Below are 17755 nucleotides of genomic sequence, written 5' to 3' on the forward strand. Positions count from 1 at the left end.
CCAGGAGGCCTAGAACTGGAGCCTAGTCCAGCTGGTACAATACCACCTCCCCTTTCAGCTCCCAAAAGAGATATTCAGACACAGACTTTATGATGATTATATATTTTTTTTCAATGCCAGTGCTGCTCAGCCCTCAGCATAACTTCAGTTTTCATGAAATAAACAGTGACTATATTAAATTCCACCTTTCTGAAACTGAAATCTGAGCTCAGGTGAAAGTTTCTTCTTTTCCAAGAAGCTGAGCCTGTGTTCCATCAAGAGACAAGGTTCTCCAAATGAGGGAAGCTGCGCCTGGGTCCCGCCTACAAGTCACAACACCACCAGCTCACAATGGAGGTCTCAGTGGACAGAAGTCAAAAGTCTTAAGACAGTGGGTGACCCAGATTGCCGTAGAGGTCAGGCCTGCGGTGCTGGAACACAGGCAGTTGTTTGCGCAACTGTTGCAGATAGTTGAGGTCAATTCGGGCAAGGCAAAGGCCTGGTCCTTCAGAGCAGCGGGCCACCACTGTTCCCCAGGGATCTACCACCATGCTATGGCCATAACTTGCTCTCTTCTCATGGTGGCGTCCACACTGTGCTGCCGCCACTACGTAGCACTGGGTTTCAATGGCACGGGCCCGCAACAACACCTAGGGATGGAGAAGACAGCTGTTCACTTAAGTACATGTAGCAGCTGGTAGGGAAGTGATAAGCCATGGACATTACAGCCCAATCTACCCATTGTGACCATCCTGATAATTGCCTATGAATTATTTACTACTCTGAGAGGCAACAATCTGGGAAAGTGAATTTTCCCACTAGTTGGGAAGGAGAAAGAAAATCTTTTAACTGGTAGAACCAAGGAAGGAGAATGAAGTAAGAAAAGCCCTTATGTTCCAAAGAAGTATACTCTTACCTCCCAATGGGCTGGGCCTGTAACAGATCCAAAAGCCGAAGGGTAGGTAAGTATTTCTGCTCCAGCCTGAACCAATGCCAGAGAAAGTTCAGGGAACCGCATGTCATAGCAGATAGCTAGACCAATCTGGAATGAAAACCAGCCTATTTAGCCCCCCTGCCCTTATGTCACAGCATTTGGTCATGACCCTGCTACCCCACTCCTTAGGGCTTTCTGTCCTCTACCACTTCTTTCAAGGATTCCTGTTCCCTTCCCTCTTGTTCCCCTCCTACCCTCATCCTTTCACAGTGCCCACCTTGCCTGCTGGTGTGCTGATAGGAGACTCAAGACTGGGCCCAGGTATGGTAGAGTTGCTTTCACGCATAGGCCCCTGTCCTGGAATCTCTACGTCACACAGATGCGTCTTCCTGTAGGTGGCCACTACTGACCCTAGAGTAAGAGGGAAAAAAAAATACTCGGTGCTGGTGCCCTAGAAAGCCAGCTTAGATCCTCTCCTCCCAAAGAGGAGATAGCTTATAGACTAGGAACAGAAGTACAAATACCCCCAAAAACCCCTGGCCAAGGAAACAGTTGAGAAAACAGAATTCTGGAGAATCTTAGGTATAATTGCCTGAGGAGGCAGGCTAAAGAGTCTCACCCATGTTGTTCAGAATCACATGACAGTTGTAGATTTTCTGAGTCTGCTCCCAGTCCTGGCCACGCTCATGGAAACCACCCAAGGACAGCCAGAGTCCACATTCCCTGAGGGGGAGGGGACACTGACAACTCTTCTCAAGTTCTACCCTCATAGCCGGCAATCCTAGGACATTACTCAAAAAGAAACTACCTCTCCCTCCCCCTTTCCTTGATACCTGGCAAGCTGGGTATATTCTTCCAAAAGGTTCCCACTCAGTGGCTCAGACAGGCGGCGTGTCTCTTCAGGGTCCCGTGCAATGAAGTCAAATGCCTCAGGCAGGAAAGCCAGGCAAGCGCCCAGTCTGGCAGCCTCCCGAATCAGCTCAGCACATGTTTTAAAGTTCTGCTCCTTGTCTGGGGTCGATGTTACCTGGCACACAGCCACCAGGGGCAGTTCCGAGAAAGAAGATGAGGCGGCCATGGTTCTGAGTCTGTAAATGGCATAGGCAAGCCTCAGAGTGACTAGCATGGGGAAACCTAAGTTTAAGGATAAGAGGCTAAAATAGGGAGACAGGAAAGCTGGACTTTCCTTTAATTTTACTCTTAAAGGGCACAATGACCCATGGCATAATGAGCCACTAATCAAATATTTCTGTGGATGGTTGATGCCCCAGTGTTTCCCACCATCCATACATTTAACAAACATTTACTGAGTATCTATTATGTGCCAGGCAACTGAGCACAGCAAAACAGGTTACCTGGGTGGAGCACAAAGTACTGAAAATCGAGGTATCCGGAGTCCAGGACACGAAAGAAGGGACAGGAGTTGGTGAGGAGGCCTGATGATGAAGCCCAGCCTGAAGAAAGTGAGAAATCAGGACACCAACCCTTCTCTCAAGCAATAAATTTCTAAGATCCCTTGACTTCTCTCTTCATACTGTGAGGCTGAATCAGGACCCTCCCTGCAAAACCTCCCAAATGGTCAAAACATTCTTTATCATAGGTAATTATGGGCTACCGGAAGAGATCATAAAGTGGGAAGATGGAGGAAAGGCCTTTGATCTCACATTAAATTAAAGCCTTTTTCCTCAGACAAATATTTCCGCAGTTCAAAAGCCATCTCCGAGTTACTTCTTGGTCTTCCCAGCTTCTCTCCCTGACTGTGCAGCACAGTCAGTTTTATTGACGCAAAGCATATTTCCCCACCAGAATCTCTGAGGGGAAGTTCACCCTCCCTCGTTTCTCACCACCCAGTGGTGGGCAGGGGGGCACTGGCACCCAGATCTCAACCAGCGCCCCACTCTCCAGTTAACCCATTCTTTCCCGCGCCTCCCAGGGGCAGCGTCTCTGTTGCACAAGTTAAAGCACCACAGGTGGAATTCATCGGGGTGGGCGGGATAGGTAGTAGGTCCTACATCAAGATATGGCCAAAATCATCCGCGGGAACCGAACAAAACTGCGGCCTGGAGGTGGAGGTGCCGGTGCCAGGGGCGAGTGGGCGGTAACTCCGAGACCGGACGTGACGCAGGGCAGGGGGCTGAGCCGCGAAGGCCGGAAGCCTAGCAGGCGGTGAAGATGGCGGAGAACGGCGGTCGCGCCGGCAAGAGCAGCGGGAGCGGCACGGGGAAGGGGGCGGTGTCCGCAGAGCAGGTGAGGACCAGGGAATGTGCAGTAGGGCAAGCTGGCTGGGTCCAGAGTCGTCGTGAGAGGAGGGGGGTTAGCCTGTGGCTGTGCAGACCTTTACTCCAGTCCCGCATTTGCGTGGCCGTCCAGAGAGGGGAGGGTCCTTGGAGAAGCTAGCCGAGCCCCCGGGGAGAGAGTAGGCGGATTGGTAGGTGAGAGCCACGCCCCCTCGGAGGGTTGGGTGAGCCTAGGCGAGGGGGAAGCAGGGGCTGGGAGGATGCCCAGGTCTGAGGAAAAATGGGTGGCCACTTTCCCCCTTTTCCTCCGCACCTTCGAACAGGATATGGCTAGGTGAGGCAGGTCATGGCGAGTCCTAGGGGATTAGTCGACGAACGGCTAGTGTAGTCTGTTACTTGACTCTGAAGCCACGCTGAAAATCGTCGTCACTGCAGAGCCACGTGACTCACATACTCGAACAGTCTAGTGTTTGATACTGTTTTGAGAGTCATTACTAGATTGAATTTAGACACCAGAAATCCTTTACTAAAAATTCGAGCATGCATTTCTCCCAGTGCCTAGCACCGGGAGAACGTTTGATAAGTTAATCAGAAGGCCGTTTGTGGCCTGGGAACCGTGGTTTGCTGATAGTGGGGCTAGTGTTTGTTACGGGTGGGAAGAAATCCGTGTAAATAGGAAAACGTAATTAAAACAATAGCTCTTTTAATTATAGGTTTGTCTATCAGTTATTTGTTGAACAGTTACTATAGGCAGAGATATTCTGCATAAAGATTTTTAAAACTGACTCCGGCAATCAAAGAGCTTTTAGTCTGGTGAGAAAAATAAGATATACACAAAATGCCAATGTGAGGCAGAAGTGTATGTATGAGAGATATGAAGTGTTATGGAATTTTGGGGGAGGGAAGAAGAGTTTTTAGACAACGTATACAAAGTATTTTGCACAGTGATATAAAACAAAATATACTACTGTGTGTTCAGTTCAGTTCAGTCGCTCAGTCGTGTGACTCTTTGCGACCTCATGGACTGCAGCACGCCAGGCCTCCCTGTCCATTACCAACTCCCGGAGTTTACTCAGACTCCTGTCCATTGAGTCGGTGATGCCATCCAGCCATCTCATCCTCTGTCATGCCCTTCTCCTCCTGCCTTCATCTTTCCCAGCATCAGGGTCTTTTCAAATGAGTCAGCTCTTCGCATCAGGTGGCCAAAGTACCTGATGTGCATAATAAATGTTAATTATTTTGTTTTGTAAAAAAGATAATCTTTCAGCTCAGTTCTAAAGGATGAGAGAAGTTAGTCAAGCAAAGAAAGAACTGGAGGATTTTCTGGGTAGAGGGAATAATGTGTTTAAAAACACTGTGGCAGTAAACTTCCTGATATGTTTGGGATGCAGATGGACTTAAAGTTTGGAATGGATTACTGCAAGACTTGAAAGTGGAGAAAAGGGGACAAAAGGGGAATCTTGGATGTCCTTCAGGTTTCTGCCTTGGATGGTGCCTTTAGGGAATGTAGGAAGATGAACAGGTTTGGGGAGAAAATAAGTTTGAGTTTCTTGTGGGACATACAGGTAGAGACATTTAGTAGATAGTTTGATTCATAATGTCAGGTTACAGAAAGAAATCTGAATTGGAGATACAGAGAATTTATACGTTTATGAATGGTAGATAAAGCCATGGTTGTGGGTGAAATCACCTAAGGTTTGTACAGAAAGTGAAGAAGTAGAACAGAGTGAAACCAGATTTAAGGGACGATAGAGAAAAAGAGGCTGTCAGAACAGACTGAAGAATTGTGGTAATTGAGTTCTGAGGCTGTTCCTTGCTTAACATTCTCTGACCTTTGTGTTCCAGAGAGAACACTGGGTAAAAAATCTGTATCACTGCTTCAAATCTGAGCCATATAGACAGGATGGAGGCAAGTGGCATGTTGTGCTGGGCACTTGACTTGTTTTATCTTCTGTTACTTAATTACTGCCATTTGAAGTAGCAGTGTTGTCCTCAGAATGTTTGAGTTTCAAAGGCTTTAACTTACTCAGACTGGGAGAGTTTTTAATTGAGGGACTTGAGAATCAGACAGACCTATTTTTTCCTGCTTATACCATGATCCTACTAGAGATATTTGAGCTGAACCTGAAGGATTGGATAAATTTGAACAGATGGCAGTAGAAACAGAATATAGAGAATAGGGTAAGAGGAGATCTAGAGAAAGCATAGATTGACATGAAGTGCAGTGACTACTTTGTTTAGCTAAATTATGAGTTATAAGTTAGAGAGGTATAGTCCTTAAAGTATACTGAGTCTTTGCATGGCAAAGAATTCAGGAATTTTTTATGTAAGCAGTGAGGGACTCACAGAAGGATATATGTTATATCATTTATTTTTTTATTATTACATAAAATATATATTCATTGTAGAAAACACAAGAAAAAGTACAAGATAAATAAATTACCCATGGCCCTACTATCCAGAGATAACTGTTCTTACCATTTTGAAATGTATCATTTGAGAGTTTTTTCCCCTTCTTTTATGTTTTTGTACATGTGTGTTTTACACATTTACATCTTTAATTTTATGTAGTATTCTAAATACAGTTATTTGCTATTTCATAATCTGCTTTTAAGCTTAATACTATATCATGAATATTTTTCTGTGTCATCCAAGTGCTAGAAGAATTAAATTAGCAACAATGTATAGGATGGATTTGGAGAGTCCAAAAATGGGGAGATAATCTAAAAGACTGTTGCAGTACCTCAGACAAGAGGTAATGAGGCCTTCAGTTGGCATGATCAATGTCAGTAAGCCTAAGAAAAATTGCTGAGGTAGAGGTAAGAAATTTGGCAGTTGATGGGGTAAGGGTGTGTTCAAAGATGAAACCAGGGTTTCCTAACAGGCTAGAGTTGTGTCATTAGCAGAAAGAGGGGAGACAAGAAGAGGAGCAGTTTAAAATGGAGTAAAAGGACTTCCCTGGTGGTCCAGTGGTTAAGACTCTGAGCTTCCAATTCAGGGCGTGCGGGTTTGAACCATAGTCAGGGAACTAGGATCCTACATGCTGTTTGAGTTGCCAAAATGGGGGGAAAAAAAAGGAGTAAAAGAAAGTTGAGCTTTGAATGACCTGAGTTTAAGGTATCTGTAGGACACTTAGGTGGAGCTGTGTTATAATAATAGCAGGTACTGCTTATTGACAATCTGTTGTATGTTGGATAATGTCCTGAGTCCTTGATGTAATTAATGAATCCTCACAACATTGTACGAGATAGACACCTCCAATTTTTTGGTGAAAAAACTTAGATTCAAAAAGACATAACTTGGGAATTCTCTGATGGTTCAGTGGTTAGGACTTGGTGCTTTTCCTGCTGTGGCCCAGGTTCGATCCCTGGTCAGGGAACTAAGATTCCACAAGCCTCATGGCATGGTTAAACATTTAAATAAATAAAGTGAATTGGGAGGTGAGGAGGTGGAGGCAGTGAGTATAGACTCGTCCTAAAAACTTTGATGAAGAGAAAGGATGAGAATCATCATTTGATAAGCTCAGAAAAGTTTTTAGAGTTGAATATGTTTGCCTGGAGAATCCCCATGGACAGAGGCACCTGGCAGGCTATATATATTCCAGGGAATCACAGAGTCAGATGTGACTGTGCAACTAAGCACACAGCACATGTTAGTCAGAACAGGGGGCACTGAACTAAAAAGAAGATACTAAGTGCAGTGACAGCCCAGAAAATGCTCTTCCAGATGCATCCAGTCATAATTCTCTACCTCTTTTATTCTTCCATTAAACCCAGGAAGAGTAAATATCATGTAGATAAGACCTTTGGGTGATAAATATGATTATAGATTTTCCCCGTACTTATCAAAACTATATGGTATCAAACAAAAAAGAAAGAAAACAAAAATAAATCAAATGGAAATAGTTTGACTCATTAAGAGATTATTATGTTACAAGCCAGGGATAATACATTAATAGAAAATGAATTCTTAGAGTTAGACCATGGTGAAAGTAGCAGTCCTGCTGTCCACTGTGTTATTTTATCCACCCCCACGTTCCACCAGCCTTGGTTTCATGATCTGTATTCACAGAAGGTAAAATGTCTTATAATGAAGGTACATGTCTTATAATGTGTTTTGTTGCTTTTGTTGTTTGTTTTAGAATAAAATGAAATAAAGAGTCCAGCAGAGTACCTGGCACATAGTAGTGCCCCCTTACTGTGCAGACTGTGGTGGAAGGCAGGCAGGTTAGTGTAGGACCGTAAAAGATACAGGTGTTTTAAAAGAAGGTACAGTTACATATTTTTAAATTTTCAAAGAAGATAATAAAGTTTAGAGGTAGGCGGTATAATGGAAAATAAAGAACATAGTATGTGAAAATAGAAAAAGTTTTCTATCAAAAAGTGTAAGAAATTGATAGATGCTTATATGTGAGTGGGCTTCCCTGGTGGCTCAGATGGTAAAGCGTCTGCCCACAATGCAGGAGACCCGGGTTCGATCCCTGGGTCGGGAAGATCCCCTGGGGAAGGAAATGGCAACCCACTCCAGCACTCTTGCCTAGAAAATTCCATGGATGGAGGAGCCTCGTGGGCTACAGTCCATGGGGTCACAAAGAGTCAGACACCACTGAGTGACTTCAGTCACACTATATGTGAGTACATACAAGGAGTTAATATGGGGCTAGGGGATGGCAAGAACTGCTTCCTAGAAGAATCTATGTTGAAACATGAAGAACGAATTAGAGTTAGGCAGAGAAAAATGCGACAAGAAAGGTTTGGGTAAGTGTACCAGGTAGGGTGTGGATTTTCTGCAAATACCTGAAGGTAAATGATAGGGGAATTGCAAGTGGTTCTGCTGGGCCATGGGCTTCACCGGTGGCTCAGACAGCAGGGAATCTGCCTGCAGTGCGGGAGACCTGATAGTGCTGAGTGTGAGCGGTGAGAGGAGGACTGCCTGCAAGAGGCAGCAAGGACCAGATCTGAAGGACTTTTTTTTTTGCTGTCTTCAGGGGTTTGGGTTTTATCCCATGAGCAGTGGGAATAATGGAAGGTTTAGGCATAGGATGGTTAGATTTAAATTTAAGGTTACTTGTGCTGAAGTGTGGGGAATGGATTGAAGGAGTCAAGTGTGGAACTCACCTAGGAGGCTCCATAGTACAGGTGAGAGATGATAGTGGATGGATTTGAGGTATTCAGTAGATAGATATGATTTAGAAGTTAATTGAGGGTGGATAGTGAATTGAGGATGATTCCAAGGCTTCTGGAATTAAGATCTCTTCCTGCTCTAAAAATTACTAAATTAACATAGGTAATATGAGCTACTGTCAGGCACAGTCATGATATTGCTGGTAGCACTGTAAAGTCTTCTGGTCATCTTGGGGGAGTTTATAGCAACATACAGTAGAAACTATAATAAATGTGCTCGCTTCGGCAGCACATATACTAAAATTGGAACGATACAGAGAAGATTAGCATGGCCCCTGCACAAGGATGACACGCAAATTCGTGAAGTGTTCCATATTTTTACTGCCTTATGATCCAGCAATCCCACTGCTGGGCATTCACACTGAGGAAACCAGAAGGGAAAGAGACACGTGTACCCCAATGTTCATTGCAGCACTGTTTATAATAGCCAGGACATGGAAGCAACCTAGATGTCCATCAGCAGATGAATGGATAAGAAAGCTATGGTACATATACACAATGGAGTATTACTCAGCCATTAAAAAGAATACATTTGAATCAGTTCTAATGAGGTGGATGAAACTGGAGCCTATTATACAGAGTGAAGTAAGCCAGAAGGAAAAACACCAATACAGTATACTAACGCATATATATGGAATTTAGAAAGAGGGTAACAATAACCCTGTGTACGAGACAGCAAAAGAGACACTGATGTATAGAACAGCCTTTTGGACTCTGTGGGAGAGGGAGAGGGTGGGAAGATTTGGGAGAATGGCATTGAAACATGTAAAATATCATGTATGAAACGAGATGCCAGTCCAGGTTCGATGCACGATACTGGATGCTTGGGGCTAGTGCACTGGGACGACCCAGAGGGATGGTATGGGGAGGGAGGAGGGAGGAGGGTTCAGGATGGGGAACACATGTATACCTGTGGTGGATTCATTTTGATATTTGGCAAAACTAATACAATTCTGTAAAGTTTAAAAAAAAAAAGAAACTATAATAATGTTAATACCCTTTTGACTCAGTCTTAGGAGAGTATGATTCAAGAGAAATGACTGTAAAGTTTTTGTACTGTTTGTCCAGATATGTAAAATCAGTGCTATTTATTACAGGAAAATTGGAAATAACCTAAATGTCCCAACAAGAGAAGAATGGTTAGATGGTTTATGTATTAAAAGAAAGTATCGATAAAGTTTAAGTGCTATATAGCCCTTAAAAATTAGAATACCATGTCCTATAGACGAATACATAAAATGTCACACACACACACATACACACACACAGAAGAATATTATTCACCTGTAAAAAAAAAGAAGGAAATTCTGCTATTTGTGACAAAATGAGTGAACCCTGAAGGTATTATGTCCAGTGAAAATAAGTCAAAGAAAGACAAGTACTTAATGATCTCGTTTATATGTGGAATAAAAAAAAATTGAACTCATAGAAACAGAGTAGATTGGTGCTTTGGAGCCGGAAGAGAGGGAATGAGTGAAGGGGGGGTACAAAAGGTAACAAAATTGGAGTTATAACATGAATTAGTTCTGGGGATCTAATGTATACCATGACAACTGTGGTTAACAATACTGTGTTGTATACTTGAAAGTTGCTATGAGCAGAAATCTTAAAAGTTCCCATCACAGAAGTAACTGTGAGGTGATGGATATATTAACTAATATTATTGTGCTAACGTTTTCAAATATATATATAAAATCATAATGTTATATACCTTAAACTTACACAATGCTCTGTGTCAGTTATCTTTGTTTTGGGGAGGGGAGCATTGTGTGTCTTGTGGGAGCTTAGTTCCCCAAACAGGGATCGAACCCAGGACTCCTGCAGTGGAAGCTGGGTCCTAACCCCTGGTTTGCCAGGGAAGTCCCCTATCAATTATATCTGAAGAAAACTAGGAACTAACAAACAAAAAAAGATGATCATGTCCTCTGTAAAATTACTTCTACATGCCAGTTATGAGAATGTGAGTGCTCTACTGTATAGCTGTCAGGCTTGAAGTTACTTTAGAATAGGAACAGTAGGGACTTCCTGGTGATCCAGTGGTTTGCACTCTGCCTTTGCATTACAGGGGTTGGGGGTTCAATTCCTGATCAGGAAACTAAGATCCTGCTACACCTCACGGCCAAAAAAAGGAAAAAGAGTTGGTATTTTAATTGGATTCTTTTTCAGGAGGAGTGTTTATGTGTGAGATGATTTAATAGGGCTGAGGGAGTCAACAGTGGCCTGGCCATCTCTGCTTATTACAGGGTTGTTAAGTGTAGGGTTGAAATATAGCATTGTTAATCAGCAAGAATGTTTGAAGAAAAGTTGGAATTTTAAAAAATTTCTTTGCCTTTAGTGGTGTTAAACTGGTGGTTGAAAAGTAGATTCCTACTAATTATTATACTAAAAAAAATAATTTCAGGTCTCAGAAATTTTAGACATTTAAGCTGATTTCATTAATGTGTGTTAAATACAACATATATCCAGAAGAATGGATGTCATTCAGATTCTAGGAGGGCATCTGGAATCTAGCTTAGTTGTGAAATTTTCTTAGATGAAAGTATTTTGAGGTTACGTTGACAGTGGAGAAAATGCTAATTATAAATGGAATAGTTTCGATTATAGGTAATGAAAATGAAGGAAAAACAGCTTGTAGATGAGTGAGATTTCCAACGCATCTGCTGAAATGAATGGATGAAGCAGATTGAGATGAAAGGATGGTTGGGAGAGGGAAACAAGCTGCTGGAATGACAAGTTCCTCGTCAAATTTATTCCTTCATTTATTGGGCCTTAGAAGGGATGCAGAGGTGGTACAGGACAGCATATTAGCTGTATATGCATCTTGCAGAGAGAGAGCTAGAAATAAGGGATCCTAGTAAAGATGAGGTGCTTAGTCATCGATGCAGTGAGAATGGAGATGATGGAAGTGACCGTGAGAGATTTGGTAATGGTTTGAATGAGTGGGCCTGTTGCTCTCAGCGGACCATGAGGGTCCAAGGGACACTCCATTTGGAGAGAGGTCATGATGGTAATTAATGTACTTCACTGCTTACAAAACTGTCCACATTCATTCATTCATGTGATACAACAGCGCTGTGAAGTAGGTATCACCTGCATATCACAGGTAAGAAAACTAAGGCTCAGAGAGATTAACCCAGTGGTTTTCAGTTCTGGCTGCACCTCAGAATTTCATGGGAGATCTTCTCTGAAATACTGAGGCCCAGAGCCTCACTCCCAGTGATTGGGTAGCTGCTCTGAGGTTCCACTATTCATGCTTTAAAACGGATCCCCTGATCCTCACTTGTAGCCAGGGTTAAATGAATAGGGTTAAAAGTCTTGTCATAGAACCAATATGTGAGAGACAAAACTTGAAACCTAGTCTTCTGCCTTTCATCTGATATTTCTTTCCAAATACAGTCATCAGAGCACTATACTAGATGTGTTGCTGGTGGTGGCATTAGTATCCAGCTGACTTTCAGTCTGTTTTAATTCTCTGCTCAGTTTCTGGGGAAGAAGCAGCTGGTCATAATCACTTCTCTGGGCCTTTAAGTATGTTATTATGCTTCTTTTGCACCACTGCCCACCCCACCCTCACCCCCGATTTCTCATCCTTTGGGCTTCAGTTAAGGCATTCTCTCTCAGGAAACCTCTTATCAGTTAGGATTTACAGGCTGCAGATATGGGCTTTGGGCCATTTGTTTTTTTTTAAAGGACTGTTTTAGAAGGCTGGTGGTAGAACTGAACACAGTGAAAAGACACATTAATCATCTAGGCCACACAGAGTTCAAGAACTAGGGCAGCTTCAGGGGTTTCAGGAAAGGAATGGAGGATAATCTTTACAGGACAACTGTCGGTGTTGGGGCTTCCCTGGTGGCACAGGAAATGGTGGTTCGATACCTGGGTCGGGAAGATTCCCTGGAGGAGGAAATGGCAACCCACTCCAGTATTCTTGCCTGGAAAATCTCATAGACAGAAGAGCCTGGTGGGCTACAGTCCATAAGGTTGCAAAATGTCAGAGATGACCGAATACTCACATAGGTGTCTGAGCTCCAGCTGCATTTTGTACCTGTTTGTCTCTCCTGTAGAGAGACTGTAGTATAGAATAGGTTACTGTCCCTGTGGTCAAGGGGCAAGGGTCCTGTAATTAGTAGCCCCACAAGAACCCCAGTGAATTAGAAGGGGCGGTTCCCTAATGAGAGGGATGCTGGGCAGACCCAAACAAGAATTACTCACTACAAAGCTTTTCCTTTACCTGCAAGTTTAAGCTACCCTGTAGGTGTTCCAGTAGCTCTCCACTTCCCATTCTTATAACAAATGCCTCAGTTCAGTTCAGTTCAGTTGCTCAGTCGTGTCCGACTCTTTTTGACCCCATGAATTGCACCATGCCAGGCCTCCTTGTCCATCATCAACTCCCGGAGTTCACCCAAACTCATGTGCATTGAGTCGGTGATGCCATCCAGCCATCTTATCCTCTGTCCTCCCCTTCTCCTCCTGCCCCCAATCCCCCCCAGCATCAGGGTCTTTTCCAATGAGTCAGCTCTTCGCGTGAGGTGGCCAAAGTATTGGAGTTTCAGCCTCAGCATCAGTCCTTCCAATGAACACCCAGGACTGGTCTCCTTTAGGATGGACTGGTTGGATCTCCTTGCAATCCAAGGGACTCTCAAGAGTCTTCTCCAACACCACAGGTCAAAAGCATCAATTCTTCGGCACTCAGCTTTCTTCACAGTCCAACTCTCACATCCATACATGACCACTGGAAAAACCATATCCTTGACTAGACGGACCTTTGTTGGCAAAGTAATGTCTCTGCTTTTGAATATGCCATCTAGGTTGGTCATAACTTTCCTTCCAAGGAGTAAGCATCTTTTAATTTCACGGCTGCAGTCACCATCTGCAGTGATTTTGGAGCCCCCAAAAATTAAACTCTGACACTGTTTCCCCATCTATTTCCCATGAAGTGATGGGACCAGATGCCATGATCTTTGTTTTCTGAAGGTTGAGCTTTAAGCCAACTTTTTCACTCTCCTCTTTCACTTTCATCAAGAGGCTAACAAATGCCTAGTCCTCACCAGACTAAGTTGTAAGGTGGCCTAGCCACCTAGCTGGCACTCAGTGTTGGTTGAATGGAGTTCCAGACAGACATAAGTTACAAATTGCAGACCGTGTTCTCCTTTTGCCAGGTAGGTGCCGACTACTGCGTCTTTGTAAAGCCTGCCATGCTGTGTTGTATGTTGTTGTTCAGTGGCTAAGTCATGTCCAACTCTTTGCGACACCATGGACTCCAGAGTGCCAGGCTTCTCTGTCCTCTTTCTCTGTCTCCTGGAGTTTGCTCAGATTAATTTTCATTGAGTTGGTGATGCTGTCTGACCATCTCATCCGCTGCCGTCCTCTTCTCCTTTTGCCTTCAATCTTTCCTAGTGTCAGGGTCTTTTCCAGTGAGTCGGTTGTATGTTGACCCTCCGCCATTTCCACTGTCCCCTCTCTCACCTTATCTCTTTCTCATCTTAGGTAATTGCTGGCTTCAACCGTCTTAGGCAGGAACAGCGGGGCCTGGCATCCAAAGCAGCTGAGCTGGAGATGGAGTTGAATGAGCATAGGTGAGGAGCAAAGAGTAGGAGAGTTGGATGGGCCACTTTGTACGAGGGTTGCAGCAGAGTGGGACTGAATTCTCAGGCTCTGCTTTGTCCTCCTACCTTAGCCTAGTGATTGATACTCTGAAGGAGGTCGATGAAACCCGCAAGTGCTACCGCATGGTTGGAGGGGTGCTGGTGGAGCGGACCGTCAAAGAGGTGCTGCCTGCCCTGGAGAACAACAAGGAGCAGGTGAGCAAGATCCCCGTATAGATGCTCTGAGCAACAGTAAGGAAGGGGAGGCTTGGGCTTTAGGGAATGTGGGGAGGAGGGCTTGGGTAGGGACTCTCATTGAAGACAGCATAAATAGCCTATTGGCCTATGCTCTTTATGTTATGCTCAGTCTAACTCCTTAGACAAAGGAGTTGCTGACTGTGCCTCTCACCATGGGTTCTGTGACCTGGCTGAGTTGGGAGAAGCAAGGTGGTTAGAGTGTGTTTTTCACAGTGTAGTCCATGGGTACCTGCATCCAGATCACCTGGAGGACTAATTTAAAATGCAGCTTCCCAAACCCTCTCCTGTACCCACTGATTCAAAACTGCTGGGGATGGGAGCCATGAAGAGCATTTTTAAAATAATCAGCCAAGGTGATTCTTATGTATACTAAAGTTTTAAGCCATTGTTTTAAAGAAAGGAATACTTTTAGTGTCTGGGCTCTACTATTAATATTTGGTTAAAGATGAGGTTAGAGGTATCATCTGTCCTTCACTTCCCCCAACCATTGTCTGTAACAGATGGGGGAAGGGAGTCCTGAAATCCTTACATAACCCCTGTCGCTTGCCCTCTAGATACAGAAGATCATTGAGACACTGACACAACAGCTTCAGGCAAAGGGAAAAGAACTAAATGAATTCCGGGAAAAGCACAACATTCGTCTCATGGGGGAAGACGAGAAGCCAGCAGCCAAGGAAAACTCAGAAGGCGCTGGGGCTAAGGCCAGCTCAGCTGGCGTGTTGGTCTCCTAGAAACCAAAGCCTTTGCGTTGTTTTCTACCCTGATTCCCACTTCTAATTTCTCTTTATTGTTATTATTATTTTCTCTGCTATTGTAATATTTTTTTGTTAATTAAATGTTTTGGTCAGAATGCTTAGCTCTAGCCTGAACCTTTCACCCAATATGAGGGGTAGAATTTGCATGGGGCATGGATAAGCATATGATTTGTGGTTTTGGTTGTGTCAGGTTAATGGCTCACAGTATCAGACTAGGTCTTATATTTTATCCTTTCCTTTGCAAATAAAGATGCATCTCCTTATTTACTTCCCTCCCCACCAAAAGATTCAGAGACAGTGTTGACTCGCAGGTTGCAATTTAATCAGCATTTGAAAAGAGGAAGATAGCTCTGTGATAATGCTTTGAGTTTGCGACAAAACAGAGGCTTGGCAGTGTATCTTGGCACTACTCTTTAGATAAAGAGGTCTAGAATGCAAACCTGTGGACTAGCTGTCCTGCCATCCTCACCAAAACCCCCGACCAGGTAGAGCTGATCATTCCAAAGGCAGGTGCGGTGGCCCACGCGTTTTAGTCGATGGTCGGCACAGGGGAAGTGGAACCACAGAGCAGGAGACTTCCCTGTTGGGTAAGGGCAGAGGGTGGTTATTGAGGCCGTAGCACTTTGGCTCCCATGGGGCTCTCAAGAAGACAAAGGCTTGCTCATTGTTTTTCTCCTCCCATGATTTGCAGGCCTCTCAAAAGTTTAATATTCTGTGTATTCCTTTAAGTTGTCGACTAATTCTTCCTCCCCCCTACCCCTTTACTCCATCCTTTATCTCTCTGTAGTCTTCAGGTTCTCCTGTCTTCCCACCTTTCCCCCTTCTCAACCTTTAAGCTGGCTCTTACGGGTATCATAGATGTAGAGGTCATTGCAGATGGTGTCTCTGGCTCTGGTCAAAGTTTCTCCACCGAACAGGACAGCAAAGGGCCCAACCACAGAACATGAGTGATGGCGCAGTCCTCGAGGCCCCTGCCGGGACCCCTGCCCGCTGCTCACGAGCCTTGAAAGCTTTTCCATCAAATGGGGGGCAACAGGCGGTTCCTCCTTGAGGGAGAAAGAAGGGACTGTCTGGAGGGATTTGGGCATCCAAAGTTTAGTCGCGTTCCACCCTTAGCGAGATGTGAGTAGACAATACCTTAATCTTCCCATGACTCCAATGCCCAGCTACTTCTGGTTCAGCTGAGTTGCAGCCCCCAAAGAGTAATAGCTGGTGACCTGGGTGGGGCCCAGGACTTTGGAGCAAAGCAGCACAGTGACCCGAGCGTGAAGCAGTGTGGCAGCCTTCTTCCTTAAAGCTGTGAAATTCAGGCCTGAGTTGGGTTTTCTAGAAAATGTAACTGCTGTATACTGCCTTTTCCCCACTCCCCTCGCCAGCGATAGAAGGGAGACATGGAAAGGGCCACATGTAGTTCAGTTGAGATGAAGGGTAATATTGAAAGGGAGTTAAACTCTTAGACATGGAAGGTTCCCAGGGAAGAATGGTGCTAGGGTGAGGATGTTAGATAAACTGCCTGCGAATCTGTTTTTCCAGGGTGCAGGTGAAGGAAGGGTGAAAATTTTAGGGCAGGGGAGGTCATACCAATAGGTGCGGGCGCCAGGGTCCAGCCTTAACGTGTAGATGCTTCCGTAACGACGCTGAGTGCGGGTCCCGCCCTCCCGGCCTGCTACCCGCAGCTCTCGGTCGGAGATTCGGGTACAGGTGTGACTACTGAGGCCGGCGGGGGGGCAGCTGCCGGAGCCGGCGGTCCACGCCTCCCACACACCGCGGTCCGTGTCCAAAGCGGTCACAGTGGCCGAGCGGTGCGACCCGTCCCAGCCGCCCACCACGCAGAGCCAGCGACCGCCCACCGGCGCCGCGTCGTGGTGGCTGCGCCTCGGGCCGCCCCGTGCTGCCACACGCACGGCCTGGCCCCCAGCCGGATCGAAGACCACTGTTTCACTGCTCGGCTCTCTCGCTCCTCCAGCTAGGAGCCCCCCGACCAGATAGAACCGTCCCCGCAGTTCAGTGCATGAATGGAAGGCCCGCGCCAGCAGCGGGTCCTGCGCCACCGGCCGCCAAGTCCAGCCCGAGCCCCGCGCCTCGCCCACAGCCCCAGCCATGGGACCCGGTAGAGGCGAGCTGCGGAGCCGGCGGCCCGGAGCCCAGCTATATGGGGGCTCAAGCTTCTCTGGAACCGCCCCTACCGGAAGCCCCTCCAGGTCCCCACCTCAAGGCACCGGCTCTCGCCGCCGTCACCCAGCAACCACTGCCGCGGCTGCAGCACGACGCTGCAAATTGAAGGTCGCAAAGCACTGGTAACCGTGGAGACAGGAGACCTGGGGAGCTACCGGGAAGCAGTGTTGTCACCATGGCAACAGGAGCTGTGCTAGGTCAATAAAAATGATGAGTGTTGAACTCAGACCGAGGAGAGCCAGTTCTTCAGAAAGACCCCTGTTGTTTAAGCTGCGAATTCACTTGGGACTACGACGTTTCAGGTGCCGGCGTTGCTCAGCAAATATTGAGGAGGAACCATGTGCTTTTGACTTTAGCATATTTTGGGGGTCGGGCGGGGAGGGGGAAGAGGCCTGCCACTTGGCATGTGGGATCTTAGTTTCCCAACAAGGATGCAACGTTCGCCCCAGGCAGTGGAAGCCCGGCGTCTTCACCACTGGGCAGCCAGGCAAGTTCGCTCTGGCACTTTTCTGTTTGGTTCTGATTTCCCCAGGGATGAGTGAGGAAGCGGAGACAAAACTCAGAGTGGAGACAGTGAACGTAAACTGTACTCACCTGGGAGTCAGGAGACCTGGGTTCTGGTTCCAGCTATATCCTGACTCTCAAAGTG

At 45.7% G+C, this 17755-nt stretch overlaps 3 protein-coding genes and 2 non-coding genes across 7 annotated transcripts; 3 read left to right on the top strand and 2 right to left on the bottom strand.

The window, feature by feature from the left end:
* Positions 1-86: 86 nt before the first annotated feature.
* On the bottom strand, positions 87-3019 carry NIT1 (nitrilase 1). 3 transcript variants are annotated; one of them, XM_005203468.3, is made up of 7 exons: positions 2758-3019; positions 2269-2367; positions 1747-2001; positions 1533-1636; positions 1191-1324; positions 896-1021; positions 87-629 (listed from the first exon to the last, which is right to left on the bottom strand). In XM_005203468.3, exons 3-7 carry the CDS (start codon positions 1989-1991, stop codon positions 363-365), a joined length of 876 nt encoding a protein of 291 aa, XP_005203525.1. In that variant the 5' UTR covers positions 1992-2001; positions 2269-2367; positions 2758-3019; the 3' UTR covers positions 87-362.
* Positions 3020-3074: 55 nt separating this feature from the next.
* PFDN2 (prefoldin subunit 2) lies at positions 3075-15021 on the top strand. The gene is made up of 4 exons (NM_001080221.2): positions 3075-3160; positions 13821-13909; positions 14011-14134; positions 14731-15021. Exons 1-4 carry the CDS (start codon positions 3086-3088, stop codon positions 14905-14907), a joined length of 465 nt encoding a protein of 154 aa, NP_001073690.1. The 5' UTR covers positions 3075-3085; the 3' UTR covers positions 14908-15021.
* TRNAK-UUU (transfer RNA lysine (anticodon UUU)) lies at positions 6458-6529 on the top strand. Its single transcript has one exon. It is a non-coding gene; the product is annotated as a tRNA-Lys (tRNA).
* LOC112446156 (U6 spliceosomal RNA) lies at positions 8547-8653 on the top strand. The gene has a single exon (XR_003034217.1). It is a non-coding gene; the product is annotated as a U6 spliceosomal RNA (small nuclear RNA).
* A 323-nt stretch (positions 15022-15344) lies between the features above and the next one.
* Positions 15345-17165, bottom strand: KLHDC9 (kelch domain containing 9). Its single transcript, NM_001192635.1, has 4 exons — positions 16513-17165; positions 16069-16228; positions 15779-15977; positions 15345-15511 (listed from the first exon to the last, which is right to left on the bottom strand). The coding sequence occupies exons 1-4, from the start codon at positions 17031-17033 to the stop codon at positions 15345-15347; spliced, it is 1047 nt and encodes a 348-aa protein (NP_001179564.1). The 5' UTR covers positions 17034-17165.
* Between the last annotated feature and the right edge of the window lie 590 nt (positions 17166-17755).

This window comes from Bos taurus, chromosome 3 (assembly GCF_002263795.3).
Source record: "Bos taurus isolate L1 Dominette 01449 registration number 42190680 breed Hereford chromosome 3, ARS-UCD2.0, whole genome shotgun sequence".
Classification (NCBI taxonomy): domain Eukaryota; kingdom Metazoa; phylum Chordata; class Mammalia; order Artiodactyla; family Bovidae; genus Bos; species Bos taurus.

Bases quoted from the DNA above. Each gene is read 5' to 3' on its own strand.
- PFDN2 (NM_001080221.2), top strand. From the start codon at position 3,086: ATGGCGGAGAACGGCGGTCGCGCCGGCAAGAGCAGCGGGAGCGGCACG. The intron at 3,161-13,820 runs GTGAGGACCAGG...TTCTCATCTTAG, and splicing joins GGGCGGTGTCCGCAGAGCAG to GTAATTGCTGGCTTCAACCG. The intron at 13,910-14,010 runs GTGAGGAGCAAA...CTCCTACCTTAG, and splicing joins ATGGAGTTGAATGAGCATAG to CCTAGTGATTGATACTCTGA.
- NIT1 (XM_005203466.2), bottom strand. From the start codon at position 2,630: ATGGCTTTTGAACTGCGGAAATATTTGTCTGAGGAAAAAGGCTTTAAT. The intron at 2,368-2,577 runs GTGAGATCAAAG...CACTTTCTTCAG, and splicing joins GAAAAAGGCTTTAATTTAAT to GCTGGGCTTCATCATCAGGC. The intron at 630-895 runs GTAAGAGTATAC...CTCCATCCCTAG, and splicing joins CAGGCCCAGCCCATTGGGAG to GTGTTGTTGCGGGCCCGTGC.
- KLHDC9 (NM_001192635.1), bottom strand. From the start codon at position 17,033: ATGGCTGGGGCTGTGGGCGAGGCGCGGGGCTCGGGCTGGACTTGGCGG. The intron at 16,229-16,512 runs GTATGACCTCCC...TGAATTTCACAG, and splicing joins CCTGGCGCCCGCACCTATTG to CTTTAAGGAAGAAGGCTGCC. The intron at 15,978-16,068 runs GTATTGTCTACT...TTCTCCCTCAAG, and splicing joins GGAGTCATGGGAAGATTAAG to GAGGAACCGCCTGTTGCCCC.